General features: G+C 44.7%; 1 protein-coding gene across 1 annotated transcript in view; it reads right to left on the bottom strand.

Moving 5' to 3' along the window:
* LOC126199652 (head-specific guanylate cyclase-like) overlaps positions 1 to 24,840 on the bottom strand; it is a 332,527-nt gene that overhangs the window by 204,328 nt on the left and 103,359 nt on the right. The window contains exon 2 of the mRNA XM_049936580.1: positions 14,631 to 15,003. Within this exon, the coding sequence (XP_049792537.1) occupies positions 14,631 to 15,003 (373 nt within the window). The remainder of the gene's footprint in view (positions 1 to 14,630; positions 15,004 to 24,840) is intronic.

Below are 24,840 nucleotides of genomic sequence, written 5' to 3'. Positions count from 1 at the left end.
AGCCTATCACTGACTTACTTCAATCTGTAACCTGGAAAGCAGTAAAGGAAATCAAAGAAGAATTTGAGAATGGGGTTAGAGTTTAGAGAGAAGAAATGAGAATTTTGAGAAGTGGCGATGACGTAGTTCTGTCAGAGACGACAAAGGAGTTGCAAGAATAGCTGAACAGCAAGAAATGCATCTTGAAAAGAAGTTATAAGGTGAACTCCAACAAAACTAAAATAAGGTTAATGGAATGTAGCCGGATTACATTATACAATGATGAGGAAAATAGGCTAGAAATTGAGACACTAGAAACCATAGACTAATTTTGCTATTTGGGCACTAAAATGCAGACTAGCTATAACAATACAATGATTTCTGAAAAAGAGGACTTTGTTGACATCCAATGTTATTTTAAGTGGTAGGAAGTCTACCCTGGAGGTATTTTTCTTGGCTGTTGTGTATTGTGACATGAGCGACAAGAAGTTCGTATGGGGAGAGAGTATAAGCTTTTGAAATGTGGTGCTACAGAAGAATTCTGAAGATTAAATGGGTAAATCGAGTAACTAATGAAGATATACTAGATCGAATTGGGGAGAAAAGCAGTTTAAGGCGCAGTTTCCCTTAGGGTGTCAGCGACAGCAGTGCCGTGAGTTCCTGCTACTAATAAGGCGAATACACCGTTCGCTTGTTACATATTTTTACGAGCATCAAACAGGAGCGACTTATTTTCAGTTATCTGGGTAGTTACTAGTTTATTTTTGTAATTTCTTGCGTGTTTGGGTGCTTACTAGGCACAACCTTTTATTTCAATAACATTGTAGTGTACAGTACCACCGTTCTTATCAACGCTTGTATCGACCCTCGTATCATACAGGCTTTTGTTTGTTTGGTTTGAACAGCACAGTGTCGGTTAGACCGTCAGCGAGAGCAGTGCCACAAGTTCCTGCTACTAATAAGGCGATTACACCTTTCGCTTGTTACATAATTTTATGAGCATCAAACAGGAGCGACTGCAGTAATGGATAGGAACTGTGTTTGTTGTGTGCAGATGCGAGCTGAGCTGGCAACCCTTCGCTCACAGCTCCAGGCTGCTTTGGCTTCCGTCACGCAGCTTGAGGCTGCTGCCAAGGGGCATCACTGTGGTGCATCGAACGTGGGGATGCGAGGGACGCCGAGCAAAGTCCACGTGTCCTCCGATCGGTCCACTGCTGTGGCTGCCCAGGGTACTGCTTGCACTGAGGCTGACCCCTCACCTGTGGTCGAGTGGGAGGCAGTGAAAAACTTTCCAGGGGGCCGATCGTAGCGCCTCCCCGGTTCGTTTGACGAACAGGTTTCTGACGTTATCTGTGGCTGACGATGTCTCTGAGCTGGATGCAGTCATCCACCCTGTTCCAGAGGAAGCTTCTCAGCCCGCAAGGTCTGGGCATTCACAGTGGGTGGGTTTGCTGGTATTTGGGAGCTCCAAAGTTAGGCGCGCTATGGGGCTCTTAGGAACATGGTTGTGAAGGAGGGGAAGGAAGCCAGTGTGCACTTCGTGTGCATCCCGGGGGGAGTCATTCCGGATGTGGAAAGGGTGCTTCTGGATGCCATAAAGAGTACAGGGTGCAGCCATCTGCACGTGGTGGCTCATGTCAATACCAATGATGTGTGTCGCTTTGGATCAGAGCAGATTCTGTCTGGTTTCGGGCGGCTAGCGGAAATGGTAAAGACTGCCAGTCTTGCTTCTGAGATTAAGGCGGAGCTCACAATCTGCAGCATCGTCGATAGAACCGACTGTGGTCCTTTGGTGCAGAGCCGAGTGGAGGGTCTGAATCAGAGGCTCAGGCGGTTCTGTGACCGTGTGGGCTGCAGATTCTTTGACTTGTTTGACTTGCGCCATTGGGTGGTGGGTTTCCAGTTTCCGCTTAATAGGTCGGGAGTCCACTACAGACAGGAGGCGGCTACACTGGTAGCGGGGCTGTGTGGAAGGGACTGGGCGGTTTTTTAGGTTGGAGGGTCTCAGGGAACCACAGAAGGGACGTCCGTCTAAAAGTGGACAGGGAAAACACAGTAAGGTAGTTGTAGAAAGGATTGGTATTGTAGTTGTAAATTGTTGTAGCTTTGAAACTTCCTTGCAGATTAAAACTGTGTGCCGGACCGAGATTCGAACTCGGGACCTTTTCCTTTCGCGGGCAAGTGCTCTACAATCTGAGCTACCCAAGCACGACTCACGTCTCGTCCTCACAGCTTTACTTCCGCCAGTACCTCGTCTCCTACTTTCCCGACTTCACAGAAGCTCTCCTGCGAACCTTGCAGAACTAGCACTCCTGGAAGAAAGGAAACGAGGCACTGGCGGAAGTAAAGCTGTGAGGACGGGGCGTGAGTCGTGCTTGGGTAGCTCGGATGGTGGAGCACTTGCCCGCGAAAGGCAAAGGTCGTGAGTTCGAGTCTCGGTCCGGCACACAGTTTTAATCTGCCAGGAAGTTTCATATCAGCGCACACTCCACTGCAGTGTGAAAATCTCATTCTGTTGTAGCTGTGTTGGGAAAGAACCAGAGCTACAAGCCCTAACAGAAAGCAGTGAAGCTCACATAGTTGTAGGTACAGAAAGCTGGCTAAAGCTGGAAATAAGTTCAGCCGAATTTTTTTCAAACAATCTAACAGTGTTCAGAAAGTATAGATTAAATACAGTTGTTGGTGGAGTATGTATTGCTGTCAGAGGTAGTTTGCCTTGTAGCGAAATTGAAGTTGATAGTTCGTGTGAAATAGTATGGGTAGAGGTTATACCTGATAATCGAACTAAACTATTAATTGGATCGTTTTACCGACTCCCCCGACTCAGAAGATATAGTTGCTGAACAGTGCAAAGAAAACTTGAGTCTCATTTCAAATAAGTACCCCGCTCATACAATTATAGTCGGTGGTGACTTTAATCTACCCTCGATATGCTGGAAAAATTATGCGTTTAAAGCCGGCAGCAGGCATAAAACGTCATCAGAAATTGTACTGAATGCGTTCTCAGAAAATTATTTTGAACAATTAGTTCATGAGCCAACTCGAAGCGTAAATGGTAGCGAAAACATACTTGACCTTTTAGCAACAAATAATCCTGGCCAAATAGTGAGTATTGTGACGAATACAGGGATTAGCGACCAAAAGCCAGTTGCTGCTAGGCTGAATACCGTAACACCTAAAACCATCAAAAAGAAACGCACAGTATATGTATTTAAAAAAGCTGATAAAAATGCTATTAACACCTTTTTAAGAGACTGTCTTCACTCCTTCCGATCTGATCACGTAAGTGAAGAAAAGTTGTGGTATGTTTTCAAAGAGATAGTTTCGACAGCAATTGAGAGATATATGCCACATAAATTAATAAGTGATGGTACTGTTCCCGCAGGGTACACAAAACGGGTCAGTTCGTTGTTGCAGAAGCAACGAAAAATGCATGCCATATTTAGAAGATCGCAAAATCCCCAAGATTGGCAAAGTTTTACACAAATTCCAAATATGGCGCGTACTTCAATGCGAGATGCTTTTAATAATTTCCACAACGAAATTCTGCCACGAAATCTGACAGAAAACCCAAAGAGATTCTGGTCATACATAAAGCACACCAGTGGCAAGACGCAATCAATACCTTCACTGCGCGATAACAACGGTGAAGTCACTGATGACAGTGCCACTAAAGCAGAGTTATTAAAAACGGTTTTCCGAAACTCCTTCACCAAAGAAGACGAAGTAAATATTCCTGATTTTTATTCAAGAACAACTGTCAAGATGAGAAACACAGAAGTAGATATCCTCTGAGTAACGAAGCAGCTTAAATCAATAAAGGCAAGGCCTCCGGTCCAGATTGTATACCAGTCAGGTTCCTCTCAGAGATTGCTGATAAAATAGCTCTATATTTAGCAGTTATATACAACCACTCGCTCACAGAAAGATCAGTACCTAAAGACTGGAAAATTGCTCAAGTCACACCAATACCCAAAAAGGAAGTAGGAGTAATCCGCTGAATTACAGGCCTATATCACTAACGTCGATTGCAGTAGGGGTTTGGAACGTATACTGTATTCGAACATTATGAAGTACTTCGAAGAAAACGATTTATTGACAAATAGTCAGCACGGTTTCAGAAAATATCGTTCTTGTGAAACACAACTAGCTCTTTATACTCATGAAGTAATAAGTGCTATCATCAGGGGATATGAAATTTATTCCATATTTTTATATATCCAGAAGGCTTTCGACACCGTTCTTCACAAGCGTCTTCCAACCAAACTGCGTACCTACGGAGTATCGCCTCAGTTGTGTGACTGGATTCGTGATTTCCTGTCAGAAAGGTCACAGTTCGTAGTAATCGACGGAAAGACCTCGAGTAAAACAGAATTAATATCCGGCGTTCCCAAAGAAGTGTTACAGGCCCACTATTGTTCCTGATCTATATTAACGACATAGGAGACCATCTGAGTAGCCGTCTTAGATTGTTTGCAAATGGTTCTGTCATTTACCGTTTTGTAAAGTCATCAGATGATGAAAACGACCTTGCAAAATGATTTAGATAAGATATCTGTGTGGTGCAAAAAGCGGCAACTGACCCTGAATAAGGAAAAGTGTGAAGTTATTCACATGAGTGCTAAAAGAAATCAGCTAAATTTCGATTACGCGATAAGTCACACAAATCTGAAGGCTGTAAATTCAACTAAATACTTAGGGATTACAATTAGAAATAACCTAAATTGGAACGATCACATAGATAATATTGTGGGTAGACCAAACCAAAGACTGCGATTCATTGGCAGAACACAGAAGGTGCAACAAGTCTACTAAAGAGACTGCTTACACATCGCTTGTCCACCCAATTCTGGAGTATTGCTGTACGGTGTGGGATCCGCACCAGGGGAAACTGACGGATGACATCGAAAAAATTCAGTGAAGGGCAGTTCGTTTTGTATTATCGCGAAATAGGGGAGATAGTGTCACAGACATGATACGTGAATTGGAGTGTCAATCATTAAAACAAAGACTTTTTCGTTGCGACGGGATCTTCTCATGAAATTTCAATCACCAGTTTTCTCCTCCGATTGCGAAAACATTCTGTTGGCATCCACCTACATAGGGAGAAATGATCATCACGATAAAATAAGAGAAATCAGGGCTCGCATAGAAAAATTTAAGTGCTCGTTTCTCCCGCTTGCCGTTATAGAGTGGAACGTTAGAGAGACAGCTTGAAGGTGATTCATTGAACCCTCTGCCAGCCACTTTATTGTGAAAAGAAGAGTAATCACGTAGATGTAGAACCTCACTGAAGGGAAGTATCGTTTAACAGGAGACGTCTTCAGGCATTCGTCATACTGGTAATGTGGTCTGTGGTATGTGTGTGCGGTGGTGTGTGTGTGTGTGTGTGGGGTGGGGGATAAGAACTGATTCGGGTGATCGAGGAATGAGTTTAATAAGCAGGTTCAAATAGATGTAGGTAGCCGAAGTTATAGAAAGATGAAGAAAGATGTTACGGGATAGACTAGCATGGAGTGCTGTATCACATCAGTCTTCGGACTGAAGATCACGACAACTACATGTTCTACATCTCGGCTTGTTATTGTTTTTGTGGCCAAGATGATCAGTGACTCATTACTTATTTTACTTTGGTCAGTTGTTACCTTTTTTACCATCGCAAGGACTCTTTGTTCGTGAAAATTTTCATTGTGTAGTTGCGTAGAAGGACCACATCGGCAACAAGACATTACTGCTACTACTACTACTACTACTACTACTAATAATAATAATAATAAAAATCATGTAAAAGGAAATAAGGAAACATCAAACAATCATAGCAAATAAAATGTCGTTATTTACTTTCCGTCCTGATGTAGTAATGTTAATGCTGAGGAGCGTAGCTATAGTCTGTTGAAAATTACTTTCGGATCGAGTCTTCAGCAGGAATATGTAGCAACGCATCGCAGAGAACACACGTAATTTTACATTTCATTCAACCCGCTCAGACTCGCAAACTATTCGATGTACAAATATGAAACTGACGAATCTGTCTTCTAGAAGAGCTGCCGTATGTTTTCGTTTAATTTCTTTTGCATCAGCTATTTTTGAGACGATACACGGAAAGTTTAGGAAAATACAGCACATTGCCTGTCTATGCTACCGAATTTTCGACACGCGTGAAACTTTACGGTTATTGAATTTAGATGAACACATTATGCGAACTAAGCCTTAGGTACACAGCAAGTTCTCATCTGCTCCAAACCGGAACTCTCCCGGAGATCTGCAGCAAGAGATAAATTGATTTAAATGTGACGTACGATGCTCCATTTTCGCGTCACAGCGTCAGCGGTCGTCCGTTTGGTTTCGGTGAGAAAAACAGAGCACTAGTAAATAATTTACCTGCTTCTATGTTTTCTCATCAGACTTTCTATTTATTTATAACATAACAAAAAAGTTTCGCACGTTAATCGAGGGGAGGTAACTTATCGGGTTGGAAAAAGAGGAAAATAGTGATAACGAAACACACAGTCTCAGTACTGCAACAATTATAGCGCAAACAGTGAGAGGGACTTCTTTTATGCGATTAATTGTAACACTGAGTTCCTGAAACGAACGTCACTCGGACTCAGCTGCTTTGTATTAATAGTAAAAACTTCTGAAAGTACAATTTTGCTATGCAGCTACTTTAACTGCCCATGCCAAACATTCAGCTGAATCCTCCTGTGAATTTATTTATTTATGACAATATGGAAACTGATCTCTGAAGTTTTCTTGACGCTACTGATTAATAATGTGCTAACCAGGCTTTCTTACAGAGAAGAACACTACTAAGGAAGAACTATTGGCACAACCCTCGTCGCTATCACCCATACTGGTAGTGCCACTGCCACTGTCATTTAATGACGCGTCATTTCCTACAAGGAGAGTTTTTAAAAAAATATTCCGTTTCATCACATTTTTTCCATGATGAGCTGCGTATAACTGACGACTTTCTTCCAATCTTCAGAAGTGACTTTCCTTACAACTTCTGAGTGCCTCGGCTGCAGGCAACTTATTTTTCATTATATCCAGCGACCTAAAGCTCAATTTGAAAATAAACTAACGCTGTTAGGTTGAAACAGCAGTGGCAAGGTGGCAGCATTGTGACTGTATGCCTGTATGCTTTAGCCACCTCTTCGATTTCATATATGGAAAACTGTGAATTATGAAGAATGGACAATAGCAACTTATGTGTGATGCGGCACTGCCAAGTAACATAGTTCGATGAGCCTTAGACCATACATAGGAAGAACGGTTACAGTATAGTAGAGAAGATGACACGATGTGGCAAAAAAGTTTAATCAGAAAACATGTTGTTGGTGTGGTCTTCAGTCCTGAGACTGATTTCATGCAGTTTTCCATGCTACTCTATCCTGTGCAAGCTTCTTCATCTCCCAGTACGTACTGCAACCTACATCCTTCTGAATCTGCTTAGTGTATTCATCTCTTGGCCTCCCTCGACGATTTTTACCCTCCACCCTGCCCTCCAATACTAAATTGGTGATCCCTTGATGCCTCAGAACATGTCCTACCAACCGATCCCTTATTCTAGTCAAGTTGTGCCACAAACTCCTCTTCTTCCCAATTCTATTCAATACCTCCGCATTAGTTATGTGATCTACCCATCTAATCTTCAGCATTCTTCTGTAGCACCACATTTCGAAAGCTTCTATTCTCTTCTTGTCCAAACTATTTATCGTCCATGTTTCACTTCTATACATGGCCACACTCCATACAAATACTTTCAGAAACGACTTCCTGATACTTAAATCTATACTCGATGTAAACGCTTTCCTTACCATTGGCAGTCTACATTTTATATCCTCTCTACTTCGACCATCGTCAGTTATTTTGCTACCCAAATAGCAAAACTCCTTTACTACTTTAAGTGTCTCATTTCCTAATCTAATTCCCTCAGCATCACCCGATTTAATTCGACTACATTCCATTATCCTCGTTTTGCTTTTGTTGATATTCGTCTTATATCCTCCTGTCAAGACACCGTCCATTCCGTTCAACTGCTCTTCCAGGTCCTTTGCCTTCTCTGACAGAATTACAATGTCATCGGAAAACCTCATAGTTTTTATTTCTTCTCCATAGATTTTAATTCCTACTCCGAATTTTTCTTTTATTTCCTTTACTACTTGCTCAATATACAGATTGAATAGCATCGGGGAGAGGCTACAACCCTGTCTCACTCCCTTCCCAACCACTGCTTCCCTTTCATGCCCCTCGTCTCTTATAACTGCTATCCGGTTTCTGTGCAAATTGTAAATAGCCTTTCGCTCCCTGTATTTTACCTCTGCCACCTTCAGAATTTGAAAGAAATTATTCCAGTCAACATAGTCAAAAGCTTTGTCTAAGTCTATAAATGATATAACGTAGGTTTGCCTTTCCTTAATCTATTTTCTAAGATAATTCGTAGGGTCAGTATTGCCTCACGTGTTCCAACATTTCTACGGAATCCAAAATGATCTTCCCCGAGGTCGGCTTCTGCCAGTTTTTCCATTCATCTGTAAAGAATTCGTGTTAGTATTTTGCAACAACAACAGGTAAATCATTAACTAGCGCTATGTTTCTCTCGATGAAGTAGTGACGTGCGAACGCAGCACCAGGCGTCACATTTAAATCAAATTATCTCCTGTTAGGGATCCTCGGAAAATTCTGTTTCGGATCAGATAAGAATATGCCGTTTACTTAAGACTTCATTGGCATAATGTGTTCATAGGAATTCGATAACGATAGAGGTTCTCGCATGTCGAAAATTCGGTAACATCAACAGCCTGTATTTTCCTAACAAGACGAACAGATACGAGGTTTTTATTAAAATACAATCGTTACACTGAAGCCACCGCAATTTGTGATGGCCGAATGAGCATTTTAAAAGGCGGGGTATGGTTCTTAATAGTGTGTGTGATCACCACGGATAGCAGTGCGTGCTCTGCACTGTGATTTCATTCGGGCCACAAGGTTGGTAAGGAGTTCCTGTGGTAGTGATCCATTCCTCCACCAGCTGACAACTACAAGGTGGTCGCTGGTGTATGAGAAGACACTGAAATACGTCTCCCCACCGCACCACACACGTGCTCGATGGCATTTTTAAGTCGTGGGAGGAGGACGAAGAGGAGGAGGAGGAGGAGGAGGATATTAGTGTTTAACGTCCGGTCGACAACGAGGTCATTAGAGATGAAGCACAAGCTCGGATTAGGGAAGGACGGGGATGGAAATCGGCTGTACTCTTTAAAAGAAACCATGCTGGCATTTGCCTAAAGCAATTAAGGGAAACAACGGAAAAACCAAATCAGAATGGCCGGTAGCTGGTTTGAGCCCATTCTGCTAACAACTGCGCCACCGCGCTTGATAGGTTGGGGGAACGGGTAGGTCCTTTTATTAACTGCATTTCATCTCGTTCCAAGAGCTGCTCCACCTCCACTATTCGATGACGTAGCGCATTATCATCCATAAAAATGCAGCCAGGGCCGAATGCACCCCTGAAAAGTCGGATGTGGGAAGGAGTACAGTGTCACAGTAACGTTGATAGGTCAGTGTGCCGTGTTCAAACATTTGGAGGACAGTACGTAACACGGTAATTCGTGCCTCCGCAAACAGTAACACCTGGTCCACCAAAAGGATAACGTTCGACAATGTTTCTGTTTCCACCTCTCGCCGTACGGGGGTACATCCAAAATCGTTACTCATACTGAATTTGCTTCATTCGAGAAGAGCACGCGACCCCATTCGTCTTTGGTTTAGTCCCTATGTTCTTCGCACCATTGTAAACGGTGCTGCCGTTGTGGGTGTGTCAACACTGCACAACGTATGTTCGTCGCGCAAAGATACCACTCCATTGCAGTCGTCATGCCAATGTGGAGTGTGTGATTGTATGCCTTAGAGTCTTCTTAAATGTAGTTACAATTGCACCCGCAGTTTGACGAGGGTCCTCTCTTGCACAACGTAGCGGTCATCTGCTGCTGTAGCAGTACCTGTTGTTCGGAACGCTTCCTATGCACGTGAAACAGAACTGTGAGCAATACCAAATTGCTGACCTATACTCATCAGAGCCCGTCCGTCTTCCAGTTTCCCGATGATTCTTCCTCTTATGAAGTCATCCAAATGTTCCCAGAACGAAAGTTTCACTCTTCAGCGGAATGTGCGGTGATATGGAACTTCCTGGCCGATTAAAACTGTGTGTTGGACCGGAACGCGAACTCGGGACTTTTACCTTTCGCGAGCAAGTGTTCTACGAACTGAGCTACCCAAGCACGACACACGACCCGTAGCTGGCCGGGGTGGCCGAGCGGTTCTAGGCGCTACAGTCTGGAACCGCGCGACCGCTACGGTTCGAATCCTGCCTCGGGCATGGATGTGTGTGATGTCCTTAGGTTAGTCAGGTTTAAGTACTTCTAAGTTCTAGGGGACTGATGACCTCAGAAGTTAAGTCCCACAGTGCTCAGAGCCATTTGAACCATTTGAACCAACACGACCCGTTCTCACGGCTTAAGTTCTACCAATACCTCGCCTACTACCTTGCAAACTTCACAGAAGCTCTCCTGCGAACCTTGCAGAACTAACACTCCTGGAAGAAAGGATATTGCGAAGTCATGGCTTAGCCCAGCCTGGGGGACATTTCCAAAACTATATTTCACTCTACAGTGGAGTGTGCGCTGATGTAGAGCTTCCAGGCAGATTAAAATCATGTGCCGGACCGAGACTCGAACTCTGGACTTTCGCCTTTTGTGGGCAAGTGGTCTACGAACTGAGCTACCCAATCACGACTCACGACGCGTCCTGACAGCCTTACTTCCGCCAGTACCTCATCTCCTACCTTCCAAACATCACAGTAGCTCTCCTGCTGAAAATCTCATTCCGGAAACGTTCCCCAGGCTGTGGCTAAGCCTTGTCTTCGCAGTATCCTTTATTCCAGGAGTGTTAGTTATGCAAGGTTGCAGGAGAGCTTCTGTGAAGTTCGGAAGGTAGGAGACGAGGTAATCGCAGAATTTAAGCCGTGAGGACGGGTTGCGTGTCGTGCTTGGGTAGCTCATTCGAAGAGCACTTGCTCGCGAAAGGCAGAAGTCCCGAGTTCGAGACTCGATCCAGCCCACTCTTTTAATGGCCACGAAATTTCATTCAAATGTTGTCCCCGCGTCATGTCGTGATAAGGAACACCACCACAGTGCACAGTGACTGTTCGGTGATTGACTCTCACTCTTTTTCCGTTCCTTCAACTACCTCGTGTTGTGGTGCCTGCCCCATTTGGCGCTATAGTCACGCTGACCTCTCACCATGTGATTCCAGCTTCCTGTGCATGAGATAGACCTCCGACAACATGCTACCATACTTTCATTCATTCCCACCGACTAGTTAATATATTGCGTTACTTTATGTATCTCGTCCCTAATTTTTGGAGAGCACTATTAAATCCATCAGCTCGTCCTCTTCACGTTTATCACTTACACGGTATGTCATGGTAGATATCTCGTCAACAAGAACTACAGATTGTTTGGGAACATACCGAGAACAATTGTTCCTGTGTAACCGCGTAAGGCGCAAACCATTTCTCTCGACTGACCTCGTATGACAATGCCCTGGCTGAGAGAGTGACATCAAACATTTGCATCGAATATCATTTGACGCGCATGCTTGAATATTGTTAAGTATCACACAACACTCCGTCTTCAGGCCACGAGTGGCCTACCGGGACCATCCGACCGCCGTGTCATCCTCAGTGAAGGACGCGGATAGGAGGTGCGTGGGGTCAGCACACCGCTCTCCCGGTCGATATGGTGGTATTCTTGACCGAAGCCGCTACTATTCGGTCGAGTAGCTCCTCAATTGGCATCACGAGGCTGAGTGCACCCCGAAAAATGGCATCAGCGCATGGCGGCCTGGATGGTCATCCATCCAAGTGCCGACCACACCCGACAGCGCTTAACTGCGGTGGTCTCACGCGAACCGGTGTACCCACTGCGGCAAGGCCGTTGCCATCGCACAACACACAATAGTAAATATGTAATCCTGCTACTTTAAATAACGAAAACGAAGTCTCACCGCCCGACGAACAATCCTACACGAAAGACAGCTGTCTAAATCTGAATCACAGTGCAAAGAGCAAGTGGTGACGTAGTAGGGGCGAATGTCTGGAAACCTCGGGCAGCTGCAGCGGCCACAGGTCTCGTGACATCGACTTGATGTGTGCCTTGCCTTTCGAATACTTCATAAATTATAAATTACACTACTCGCCATTAAAATTACTACACCACGAAGACGACGTGCTACAGACGCGAAATTTAACCGACAGGAAGAAGATGCTGTGATATGCAAATGATTAGCTTTTCAGAGCATTCACACAAGGATGGCGCCGGTGGCGACACCTACAACGTGCTAAGATGAGGAAAGTTTCCAACCGATTTCTCGTACACAAACAGCAGTTGACCGGCGTTGCCTGGTGAAACGTTGTTGTGATGCCTCGTGTAAGGAGGAGAAATGCGCACCATAACGTTTCCGACTTTGACAAAGGTCGGATTGTATGCTATCACGATTGCGGTTTATCGCATCGCGACATTGCTGCTCGCGTTGGTCGAGATGGAATGACTGGTAGCAGAATATGGAATCGGTGGGCTCAGGAGGGTAATACGGAACGCAGTGCTGGATCCCAACGTCCTCGTATCACTAGCAGTCGACATGACACGCATCTTATCCGCACGGCTGTAACGGATCTAGCAGCCACTTCTCGGTCTCTGAGTCACAGATGGTGACGGTTGCAAGACAACAACCATCTGCACGAACAGTTCGACGATGTTTGCAGCAGCATGGCGTATCAGCTCGGAGACCATGGCTGCGGTTACCTTGACGCTGCATCACAGACAGGAGCACCTGCGATGGTGTACTCAACGACGAACCTGGTTGCACGAATGTCAAAACGTCATTTTTCCGGATATATCCAGGTTCTGTTTACAGCATCATGATGGTCGCATCCGTGTTTGGCGACATCGCGGTGAATGCACATTGGAATCGTGTATTCGTCATTGCCATACTGGCGTATCACCCGGCGTGATGGTATGGGGTGCCATTGGTTACACGTCTCGGTCACCTCTTGTTCGCATTGACGGCACTTTGAACAGTGGACGTTACATTTCAGATGTGTTACGACCCGTGGCTCTACCCTTCATTCGATCCCTGCGAAACCCTACATTTCAACAGGATAATGCACGACTGCCTGTTGCAGGTCCTGTACGAGCCTTTCTGGATATAGGAAATGTTCGACTGCTGCCGTGGCCAGCACATTCTCCAGATCTCTCACCAATGGAAAACGTCTGGCCGAGGAACCGGCTCGTCACAATACGCCAGTCACTAGTCTTGATGAACTGTGGTATCGTGTTGAAGTTGATGGGCAGCTGTACCTGTACACGCCATCCAAGTTCTGTTTGACTCAATGCCCAGTCGTATCAAGACCGTTGTTACGGCCAGAGGTGGTTGTTGTGGGTTCTGATTTCTCAGGATCTATGCAACCAAATTGCGTGAAAATGTAATCACATGTCAGTTCTAGTATAATATACAGGGTTATTACAAATGATTGAAGCGATTTCACAGCTCTACAATAACTTTGTTATTTGAGATATTTTCACAATGCTTTACACACACGTGCAAAAACTCAAAAAGTTTTTTTAGGCATTCACAAATGTTCGATATGTGCCCCTTTAGTGATTCGGCAGACATCAAGCCGATAATCAAGTTCCTTCCACACTCGGCGCAGCATGTCCCCATCAATGAGTTCGAAAGCATCATTGATGCGAGCTCGCAGTGCTGGCACGTTTCTTGGTAGAGGAGGTTTAAACACTGAATCTTTCACATAACCCCACAGAAAGAAATCGCATGGGGTTAAGTCGGGAGAGCGTGGAGGCCATGACATGAATTGCTGATCATGATCTCCACCGCGCCGAAAATTCAAAGCGTTTGACTTTGTCATCGGGTGTCAGGGCTTGTAGCAATTGTAAACGGTAAGGCTTCTGCTTTAGCCTTTTCCGTAAGATTTTCCAAACCGTCGGCTGTGGTACGTTTAGCTCCCTGCTTGCTTTATTCGTCGACTTCCGCGGGCTACGCGTGAAACTTGCCCGCACGCGTTCAACCGTTTTTTCGCTCACTGCAGGCCGACCCGTTGATTTCCCCTTACAGAGGCATCCAGAAGCTTTAAACTGCGCATACCATCGCCGAATGGAGTTAGCAGTCGGTGGATCTTTGTTGAACTTCGTCCTGAAGTGTCGTTGCACTGTTATGACTGACTGATGTGAGTGCATTTCAAGCACGACATACGCTTTCTCGGCTCCTGTCGCCATTTTGTCTCACTGCGCTCTCGAGTGCTCTGGCTGCAGAAACCTGAAGTGCGGCTTCAGCCGAACAAAACTTTATGAGTTTTTCTACGTATCTGTAGTGTGTCGTGACCATATGTCAATGAATGGAGCTACAGTGAATTTATGAAAACGCTTCAATCATTTGTAATAGCCCTGTATTTGTCGAATGTAGTTTATAATCTGCATTTAGTCTTGGGGTAGCAATTTTAATGGCCAGTAGTGTAATTCTGAACAGACTGTAGCGCGCTCACGCCGCTGATTGAGGAGGCACCGCTAAGTCACCTGCGCCGCGCAGGGTGCCAGCAGCTGCAGCACGAACGTGGAGTTGGCGCGCGCCGCCAGGTCCCGGAAGCGCAGAGGCAGCCCGCGCGGCCGGCGCACCGAGAACAGGTCCGCCAGCGGCGGCGGCGGGTCGGCGAGCGGACGGAGGGGCGCCAGCAGGCGTGCGAAGCCGGAGCCCAGCTGCGTGAGGCGCATCTCGGCGTCCAGCACCAGGTGCCAGGGGAAGGCGCGGCAGAAGCTGCGCACCGGCAGCGGCAGCGCCGACGCGCACGTCGACGGCGCCTCGCGCTCCGCCGCCGTGTCCGCGTCGGCCGCCGTCTCCTCCACATCCGCGGGCTGCTCGCTGGCCTCAGCAAAAGTCGTCACCAGGATGCTGAAACGCAAGTTTGGATCTATTCTCATGAGTTTGCGAGATTCCTGCTAAATTTTGAAAATGGATTAGTGATGAAAGTTAAGGCTGTATATGCCCTGAAGCTATATACACTGAAGCGCCAAAGATATTGGTATAGGCATGTGTATTCAAATACAGAGATATGTAAACGGGGGGAATACGGCGCTGTTGTCAGCAACGCCTATATAAGACAACAAGCGTCTGGCACAGTTGTTACATCGGTTACTGCTGCTAGAATGGCAGGTTGTCAAAATTTAAGTGAGTTTTAATGTGGTGTTATAGTCGGAGCAAGAGCGATCGGACACAGCGTCTCCGAGGTAGCGATAAAGAGGGGATTTCGTTGTATGACCATTTCGCGAGTGTACCGTGAATATCAGGAATCCGGTAAAACATCAAATCTCTAACGTCACTACGGCCGGAAAAAGATCCTGCAAGAATGGGACCAATAACGATTGAAGAGAATCGTTCAGCGTGACATAAGTGCAACCCTTGTTGCATATTTCAGTGCTGGGCCAGAATCAAGTGTCAGTGTGTGAACCATTCAAGGAAACATCATTGATATCAGCTTTCGGAGCCGAAGGCACACTCCTGTACTCTTCACGACTGCACCACACAAAGCATTACCCCTCGCCTGGGCCTGTCAACATTGACATTGAGCTGTTGATGTCTGGTAACGTCATGCCTGGTCAGACGAATCTCGTTTCAAATTGTATCAAGCAGATGCACGTGTACAGGTATGTCAGATGCATGTCAGCAGGGAATTGTTCAAGCAGGTAGAGGCTTTGTAATGGTGTGGGGCTTATGCAGTTGGAGTGATATGGGACCACTTACATGTATATATAGGTACATAAGCATCCTGTGTGATCGCCTGCATCCATTCAAGTCCAGTGTGCATTCCGATAGACTTGGGCAATTCCAGCAGGACAATGCAATGCACTTGCACGTTCAGAATTGCTTCAGAGTGGCTTCAGGAACACACAGAAGAGTTTAAACTCTTCTGCTTGCCACCAAACTCCCCAAACATTAACATTATTGAGCATATCTGGGATGGCTTGCAACGTGCTGTTCAGAAGAGATTTCCACCCCGTCGTATTCTTATGAATTTATGGACAGCCCTGCAGGACTCATTGTGTCAGTTTCCTCCAGCACTACTCAGGACATCAGTCAAGTCCATGCCGTGTCTTGTTGCGGCAGTTATGTGTACTCGCGGGGCCCTACATGATATTAGGCAGGTGAACCAGTTTTTTTGGTATTTTAATGTTTATACGTAAGGCAGAGGCTATGTGTGTTTGCATATATGTCTGGGATTTCCTCTCAAACGTCTGGATCGATTTAAACCATGTTAGACACTCAAACAGTGGGCCTCATGAGTGTCAGAACTATGTTTTTTATGACATCCTAGCTCCAATAGGTGCGGAGGAGGGGGCAATAAAAAGGTTTTCTCCAGCCCCTGGTGTATAGTCTGCCCTGCATGACAGGTATGTTGTGTGGGGACAGCACCAACCCGCCAAATCAAGCTGCTGTGGAGGCAGCCTACATGCCAGAGGCAAAAAACAGTTTTCTGGGTCCAACATGTAGGCTGCCCAGCATGACCAGTGTGGTGTGTTCCGATGGACGCATATTGACCTGCATATTGACCTGCATATTGACCTGCTTTGCATCACAACCTGTACGTCAGGGGCAAGTAAAAGGTTTTCAAGCCACTGTAGTGTAGGCTGTATTTCATGACAGGTGTGTTATGGGACTAGTATCAGCCTCCTTTATTGAGCTGTATTGCAGCAGCTACATGTGCCAGTGAGAATAACTGGTGAAGGTTGAGATGGATAGAGAAGGGGATGGACTGAGTGAGGGGAAGAAGGAAATGAACGGGGATGGGATAGATGGGGGAGAGGCATGAGGCAGGTGCAAGATTTAGAGGGGTAGTGGGCAAGTGGAAAAATAAGAGGGCGATTGGATATGGAAAGAGAGAGAGAGATGAGGTTGAGGAGGATGTTGTCAGAGGAAGGGGCTGGAGGAGATGGACAAAGAGAGAAGGAGGACAATATGAAGAGACAGAGATAGTGTAGAGCAGGAGATAGAAAGAGGTGAGAGGATGAGGTTGACAGAGGAAGGAAGAGGTGGACACAGAGGGAGGAAGAGGTGGACACAGAGAGGAGGAGGAGGAGAAGGAGGAGGAAAAGGAGGAGCAGGAGAAGGCATGCTCAGTGTTCATGTCGAACAGATATGCGGGTGCAGCCGCGGGAGTAGGCTAGTAAACAATATTTAGACCATGAATAAAACTAGTAAAGCTAATGGCTGCAAAGAGTTTTTATAAAATTGTCTAACAAGTGAACGATTACTTTTCTGCACAACGATATATAATCGGCATATCGAGAGGAAACTGAGTTTAGGTGAACCAGAATAATACGTAGTAACAAGCAATTCACCATGCGTGAAAAATATCTAAAGCAAATTGGGTAATAGCTGCTTGCAGAGCTGTTCTGATAGCTCAATATTACAAGGTATCAGCCAGCCACACTTTATGTAGAATGAAGGCTCTTCCCGCTACGCCAATACCAATACCACAACACCTCATTTCAGGTAGTTAGTCACATGTTCCAAAGATTATTTGAACGATTCTGTTATCGTAATGATTTGAAACGAATCATTTTACAGAAATAAATGATAAGTCTTTTTTACTTTTTATTACTTTTTTGCTGCAGGATACCAATTTTTAAATAGAATCTCGTCCATGGAATATAAGGAGTTGTCCAAGAGAAATGGTTTTAGGTTTTATTTAAAACTTTGTTTTTGATATCTGTCAGATATTCTATGGTATTGGGCGAATGATCGAAAATTTTTGTTGCTGCATATTGAATACCATTCTTAGCCATTGATAGCTTAAATAATGGGTAATGAAGGTAATGTTTTCCTGTAGGATTGTAGTCACGGATATCGCTATTCTTCTCAAATTGTGGTGCATTATTTGTGACGAATTTCACTAGCGAATATATATGTATTGTTCTGGTGCAGTTCAAACCACAGATCCTTGAAGGGGTATCTACATGACGACCGCGGGTGAACTCATACTACTCTTACTGCTTTCTTTTGTGCAATCAATAATTTCTATCTAAGTGATGAGTTACCACAGAAAATTATTCCGTAAGACATTACTAAGTATGACAAGGGGTTGATTTATCTGTTTCCAAGGCTAACAATTAAACACAGAGCAAAAGTAGGTGAACTTAATTGTTTTATAAGTTCAATAATGTGCTTCTTCCAATTCAAGTTTCCATAAGTATGCACAACCAAAAATTTGGAGCTTTCTACCCTATTTACTGACGTCTGTTCATAAGCTGCATCAATTTATGCCGGAAAATCACCCAAAAAAGTCGGAGTATGATACTCACAGTAACTGATGCCAGTTTTGAAATTGACGGCAGTAAGCAGTTCATAAAGGTTCTATAAAATGCTGAAGGCAAATAGTTCGCGCCGAATGATCATATGCTAACTCCCTTGTGGGAGTCGTCGTAAATTCATGAAATAGGAGAGTGATTGACAAGGAAAAGCGATTTGAAAGTACATTTAAGTGTAAATCCCTGTTTTTGCCTCCCAAAAGTAATTAAATCACAAGAGCACGTGTAATATTAATGCTATGAAAATGTGTGGTGTACAGAGTTCCAAGAAGTCACAAAACACTGTCAAATCTTTACTGGTAGGTTTTGTGATGAAATTAAAAATTCCACCATTAGGATGAATTAATAACAAACAGATTCTGTATCGGGCTTTGATATATAATCTTCCCACAAAGACACAAAAATAGGATCTCCACATGTGAGACATGCGTCCAAATCATGTAGGTTTCAATAATTTCGCAAAGGAAATATAATGTGTGTGATTGTTATAATTCGAACTGCGAGTGTGGTCTTCCTGCACGAAGCTAAACTACATCTTGTCACCACAATGTACAGCAAACAGCAACCCTTGAAATCATGCTCCAAAACCAGCCATACTTCAAGCACGACAGGACTCAAAGTGCTTATTCAGACTCTCGATTCAGCGTTCGTGGCAAGGCGGGCCGTGCACTGATTGGTCTGCTGAGCCAGAGTTCAATTTATACTTCCCGTAAGCCTTGTTGACTGTCCCAACGATAAATTTGTGATCTATGGATAACTGGGTACAGAATTACTTCTTTGCAACTTTGCATGTAACCTGCGTTAATTATAAGTGAAATAACTGATCAGTGAAAGTAGAAAACTAAATATTGAAATTTGCAAATGTAACACACATCTTTCAATCTGCACAAGAAGTACTTTGCAACACTCTCATGATTTGAAAAAAAACCTCTTTGTCATACTGTTTTGTCCACAAGAAGTATGGAAGTCGAAGTAAACTTGCTTTTTCAGTGCATTTCCATAGGAAACGCTTGTGTGTCCAATCATGAACAGGACAATTCCGCTAGTCTAGAATGTTCAGTCACTAATCCCGTTTACAGTAAGAAGGCTCGGAAGTACGAGGTAAAGTGACAGATTGTGTGTAATAACTTTCCCTCTACAAATGTTACCACTGTGTCCACGGTACTGGTCTCATTCGTTATGGAACTGCAATCCTTGTGGGGGTCACAGGTGGGTCCTGACGTATCGAGAAAGATCACAAAAAAATTCTGAAAAATGCACGACCTGGTGGTTTCGCTCCATGTAGTCCAAGCACAGTGAAAGGTGATGCGTCGGATCTTAATCAGAGATTGTTGGCTAAAAAGAACTGCTACTATTGATGACTTGGATATTAAGGATTAGACAGTGTATAACGTTACTAATCCAATTGTTATCAGGCATGTCCGTTATTTTACTCGCTTTGTTATTGTTGATTTGAACTGTGCTGGAGACACTAATAGTGAGATGGCGAATATCTGCGGAGGAATGGCAGCCCTTTCTTCCTCAGGAGCCGAACAAGAGAAGGTAATGATGTTGGACGCTGGGTTCATGCAGCGAAGTCGACGTTCTACGTCATCGAAAGCTGTTCCTTTCGCTTCCAGTCGGAACTCTGGGAAGGCTAGTCTGTTTAAGGAATGTTATTGTCCACAAATCATTGCCTCACAGATACTGATTTATGACGCTGTGAATTGTCTTACTGATACAATCACAGTCTCCCGACTGTTGCTCAACAGTACTCAGTACACAATGCTGCAGAAAGTGTCCATATCGATCAAAAGCAGCGTTTTTTAAATGCAATAAGGGGAGTGCACCTATGAAAGAATATAGTGTTGGTAGCATTATTGCGGGTGTAACGCCGTGAACGAGCTGTCTTAGCGTATGCTGAATTCCGTCGCCTTCGGAAGTAGTGGACCGAGATCCGCCTAATTATGCCCTAACGCGTCTGTTCCCAATTCATATTTTCACTTCTGTGCCGTGACGCAGAACAGGTACACTTCACATTTGCATACAGTAGGCGCACAACATCAGCAGTTATTATCAAAGCGCCAAGGTCTTCACCGAATCCGAACTCGGAAATAAGCAAATAGAAATCAAATGGTTCAAATGGCTCTGAGCACTATGGGACTTAATATCTGTGGTCATCAGTCCCCGAGAACTTAGAACTACTTAAACCTAACTAACCTAAGGACATCACACACATCCATGCCCGAGGCAGGATTCGAACCTGCGACCGTAGCGGTCACGCGGTTCCAACCTGAAGCACCTAGAACCGCACGGCCACACCGGCCGGCAAATCGAAATCAAGATAACACTAGATTTTATTGCTACAATCATTCTCCACTTGCAATTGTTTTACGGAACTACAAGTAAAACCCTATTACAATCATTCAGAAACAGTATGCTGATGATACACCTCTTTGCCTATACATTCTGAATATGAAAACTCTTTTTATACCGTACACAACTCAAATGCCGCGTTTTGATTTGTCCCTTTTGTGTTTCGGCAGTTACCATCTTGTTTAGGTGGGCAACGAAGGACGATTGGCTGACGTTCGCTGCTCTCAAAGACTATAGGAAGGCTCTGGCCCTCATAGGCGCCACAACATCGCTCGCCTTACTCAGTTCTACGAAGGTCTACTGTCTACATCTTACTCACGCTCCAGCCAGACCGCCCACGCAAATCTGAACGATTTCAACACGTCCAGCCCTAATCTCTTATTCAAATGCTTCGTTTCGTTGCACACTCTAGCCACGAGAAACACCGCCGTACTGCAACACCACGTCTTCAGTACTTCACTGTTGACACTATACGCGATGGCAGGTAAAGTTCCAAAGGATTGCCAAAGGATATAGAGTGAGTCATCACTCGAAATCACTCGTTTCCTGTCATTTCACTGTCCAGTGGAGTCGCTCATTGCACCATCTGAACCACTACAGGAATGTATGGCTTATGAAGAGGAACACAACCATTGTACACCGTTCTTTGTAGCTCCCTTGTGCTAGCTGTAGTATAGGCAGCACTTTGGAACTCATCAGTGATTTTTTTCTGCTGATTTCACAACCACCCTCCGCCGTGCTAGACGGTTCCTGTCCGTGAACAGGCCTATATAAGGCCTGCCTGGTGTTTGTTTAGCTGTAGTTATTCCTTCGGATTTCCACTTCACAGTCACAGCACTAACAGCCGACTTCGACAGCTTTAGAAGGGCTGAAATTTCCCTGGTGGATCTGTTGCTCTGGTGAGGTCCAGTGACTAGCGCAGTTTCGAAGTCACTGATCTCTTCTGACTGACCCGTTGAACTTCTTTGGTAACGACACAACACTCCCCGCCTACTTCTATACTGGCAAGTTCGTCTCTCGTAGCATCTAGTACAATTTTAAATACAAAACTAGTCTAAAACTTCTTGACGACTTACGAGTGTATTTGTTTACCTATTAGAGGTCACTAACACCTAATTAGGCTGTGAAGGCGATGGTGTTACCACTTCAAGGCACCCAAGACCTGCCTAATTTTCTGTGAGGATTCCCTCGCTTATTCTGAAGGAAGCGCCTGTTCCACTCCGAGCGCATTATCCAGACTCACGGGTCTTCCGTCTTCGAGGACGCGAGAGTAGGATTATTTGCTGGCAGAGGTTCTAAGTGATAAAGCGTTTCTGAAGTTTTAGTTGCCATATCTCAGCAGGCATCAGGTGGTGCCCTTAACGCAATATCAGCCTTTGGTTTCCGACGGAACACAAGGGTTGCTGCAGACCGTAACACATCCACGAAGAGGACATACTAAGGAAACTGAGGATCTTGTAAATGGTGGAAAAATCGAATACTATAGGCAAAAGTGGCTCGCTCATGTCCTTTGAATGGGCAATAATCGGCTACCAAAACGAACTAATCATTACCGACAGACTGGTAAAAAATATTTTAAAGGACAAAAGGAGGGACATTTTGATGGATGATGATGATGATTGTAAAAGTAAAATAATGAGTTCTAAATAGTACGCACAGAAGTATAATTCATTATGAAATCAGACAGGCTGTTTCGTAACCGCTAGATCAGATGCAAGGGAAGGGACCGTCACGAATCAGAGCCGTGATTTCAAACGTGTTCAGAGACCATGGCATCGCAGTAGTTATGGTCTTTGCCCTTGGCCATGAAAGATGCGGTCGTTTTTTCGCAAGTTTGCCAGACCTCCCTCGAAGTGGGACAACACCGTAAAGTAGAGGTCTCTTGCGACATATCGTCAGTGTTGTGGAACCACACATGCAACATGAGACGAACTAGGTCAATGAAAATGTCACTATAATATTCCTGGTAGGTGTTACTCCGTAACTGTGAAGTGTTCTGTGAAAAATCATGCTCTCATGATTCTCTTTATTGTGCTACGAATTTTTTTTTGAAGGCGACAGTACAGTCATGGTAGTCGCGGTGGAACTGCATTAAGTGAGGGCTCTTCCCCTTCTTATATGCTTACCTCTACCCCATCCTACCCCAAATCCACAAACCGCCGGCCATTCGTCGTCTCTCACAGCCCCCCCCCCCCCCCGTTTTATCTCGTCACATACACGCACACTATATTACATCATTTCTAGGTAGCTCTTCTGTCACTTGAGTCAAAAAGTGAAATAAATAAAATAAAGTTTTCATAAAGTCTATTTCATTTTGAATGCTTTGATTAAGCGAAGTTTAATCGTAACAATATTTCTTCCTTGCAGCATTGCGCCGATGCACGTAACATATACTGCACACTGCCCAATGTGCATGTTAAATAAGTACAAAACCAAACTACTTCTTATGAGAATCTGCACTTAACTATTAAGGCAAGCGTTTAGAGTTGAGAAAAAATATTAAAAATTAATTATTTACAACACTGCCTAATGTCACAAAAACTGAAATAACATCTAATACTGTACTGCAACATGAAACGAAAAAGGATATATAATTTCAGAGAAATACTTAAGTTTGAATATCCATGTAAATCTGTAAACTGCTAGTCAAACGCATTCTTAGTTATCTCAAGTCCTGTCTTATTTCAGTGATCATACAACTCAGGCTTTCACGGCCGGTATTTGCGCCTTGGTGAGTTTTGTTTTATGTGGATTAGGCCGTGGTTCACGGCATATCTATATAGCTAAGTTTCGTCTCCTAGTGCTGAAGACATCATCAGCTGCTATAAAGACTAGGTCAACAGATTCAAACTTAAGCAAGCTCAACAAGGCGAACTGTTTATACACTACTGACCATTAAAATTGCAACACCAAGAAGAAATGCAGATGATAAACGGGTATTCATTGGACATATAAATTATACTAGAACTGGCATGTGATTACATTTTCACGTAATTTGGGTGCATAGATCCTGAGAAATCAGTACCCAGAACAACCACCTCTGGCCGTAATAACGGCCTTGATACGCCTGGGCATTGAGTCAAACAGAGCTTGGATAGCGTGTACAGGTACAGCTGCCCATGAAGCTTCAACACGATACCACAGTTCATCAAGAGTAGTGACTGGCGTATTGTGACGAGTCAGTTGCTCGGCCACCATTGACCAGACGTTTACAATTGGTGAGAGATCTAGAGAATGTGCTGGCCAGGGCAGCAGTCGAACATTTTCTGTATCCAGAAAAGCCTGTACAGGACCTGGAACATGCGGTCGTGCATTATCCTGTTGAAATGTAGGGTTTCACAGGGATCGAATGAAGGGTAGAGCCACGGGTCGTAACACATCTGAAATGTAACGTCCACTGTTCAAAGTGCCGTCAATGCGAACAAGAGGTGACCGAGACGTGTAACCAATGGCACTCCATACCATCACGCCAGGTGATACGCCAGTATGGCGATGACGAATACACGATTCCAATGTGCATTTTCCGCGATGTCGCCAAACACGGATGCGACCATCATGATGCTGTAAACAGAACGTGGATTCATCCGAAAAAATGACGTTTTGCCATTCGTGCACCCAGGTTCGTCGTTGAGTACACCATCGGAGGCGCTCCTGTCTGTGATGCAGCGTCAAGGTAATCGCAGCCATGGTCTCCGGGCTGATAGTCCATGCTGCTGCAAACGTCGTCGAACTGTTCGTGCAGATGGTTGTTGTCTTGCAAACGTCCCCATCTGTTGACTCAGGGATCGAGACGTGGCTGCACGATCCGTTCCACCCATGCGGATAAGATGCCTGTCATCTCGACTGCTAGTGATACGTGGCCGTTGGGATCCAGCACGGCGTTCCGTATTACCCTCCTGAACCCACCGATTCTATATTCTGCTAACAGTCATTGGATCTCGACCAACGCGAGCAGCAGTGTCGCGATACGATAAACCGCAATCGCGATAGGCTATAATCGGACCTTTATCAAAGTCGGAAACGTGATGATACGCATTTCTCCTCCTTACATGAGGCATCACAACACCGT

Source organism: Schistocerca nitens, chromosome 8 (assembly GCF_023898315.1).
Source record: "Schistocerca nitens isolate TAMUIC-IGC-003100 chromosome 8, iqSchNite1.1, whole genome shotgun sequence".
In the NCBI taxonomy this organism is placed as follows: Eukaryota; Metazoa; Arthropoda; class Insecta; order Orthoptera; family Acrididae; genus Schistocerca; species Schistocerca nitens.
This window is presented reverse-complemented; position numbering and strand designations above follow the sequence as displayed.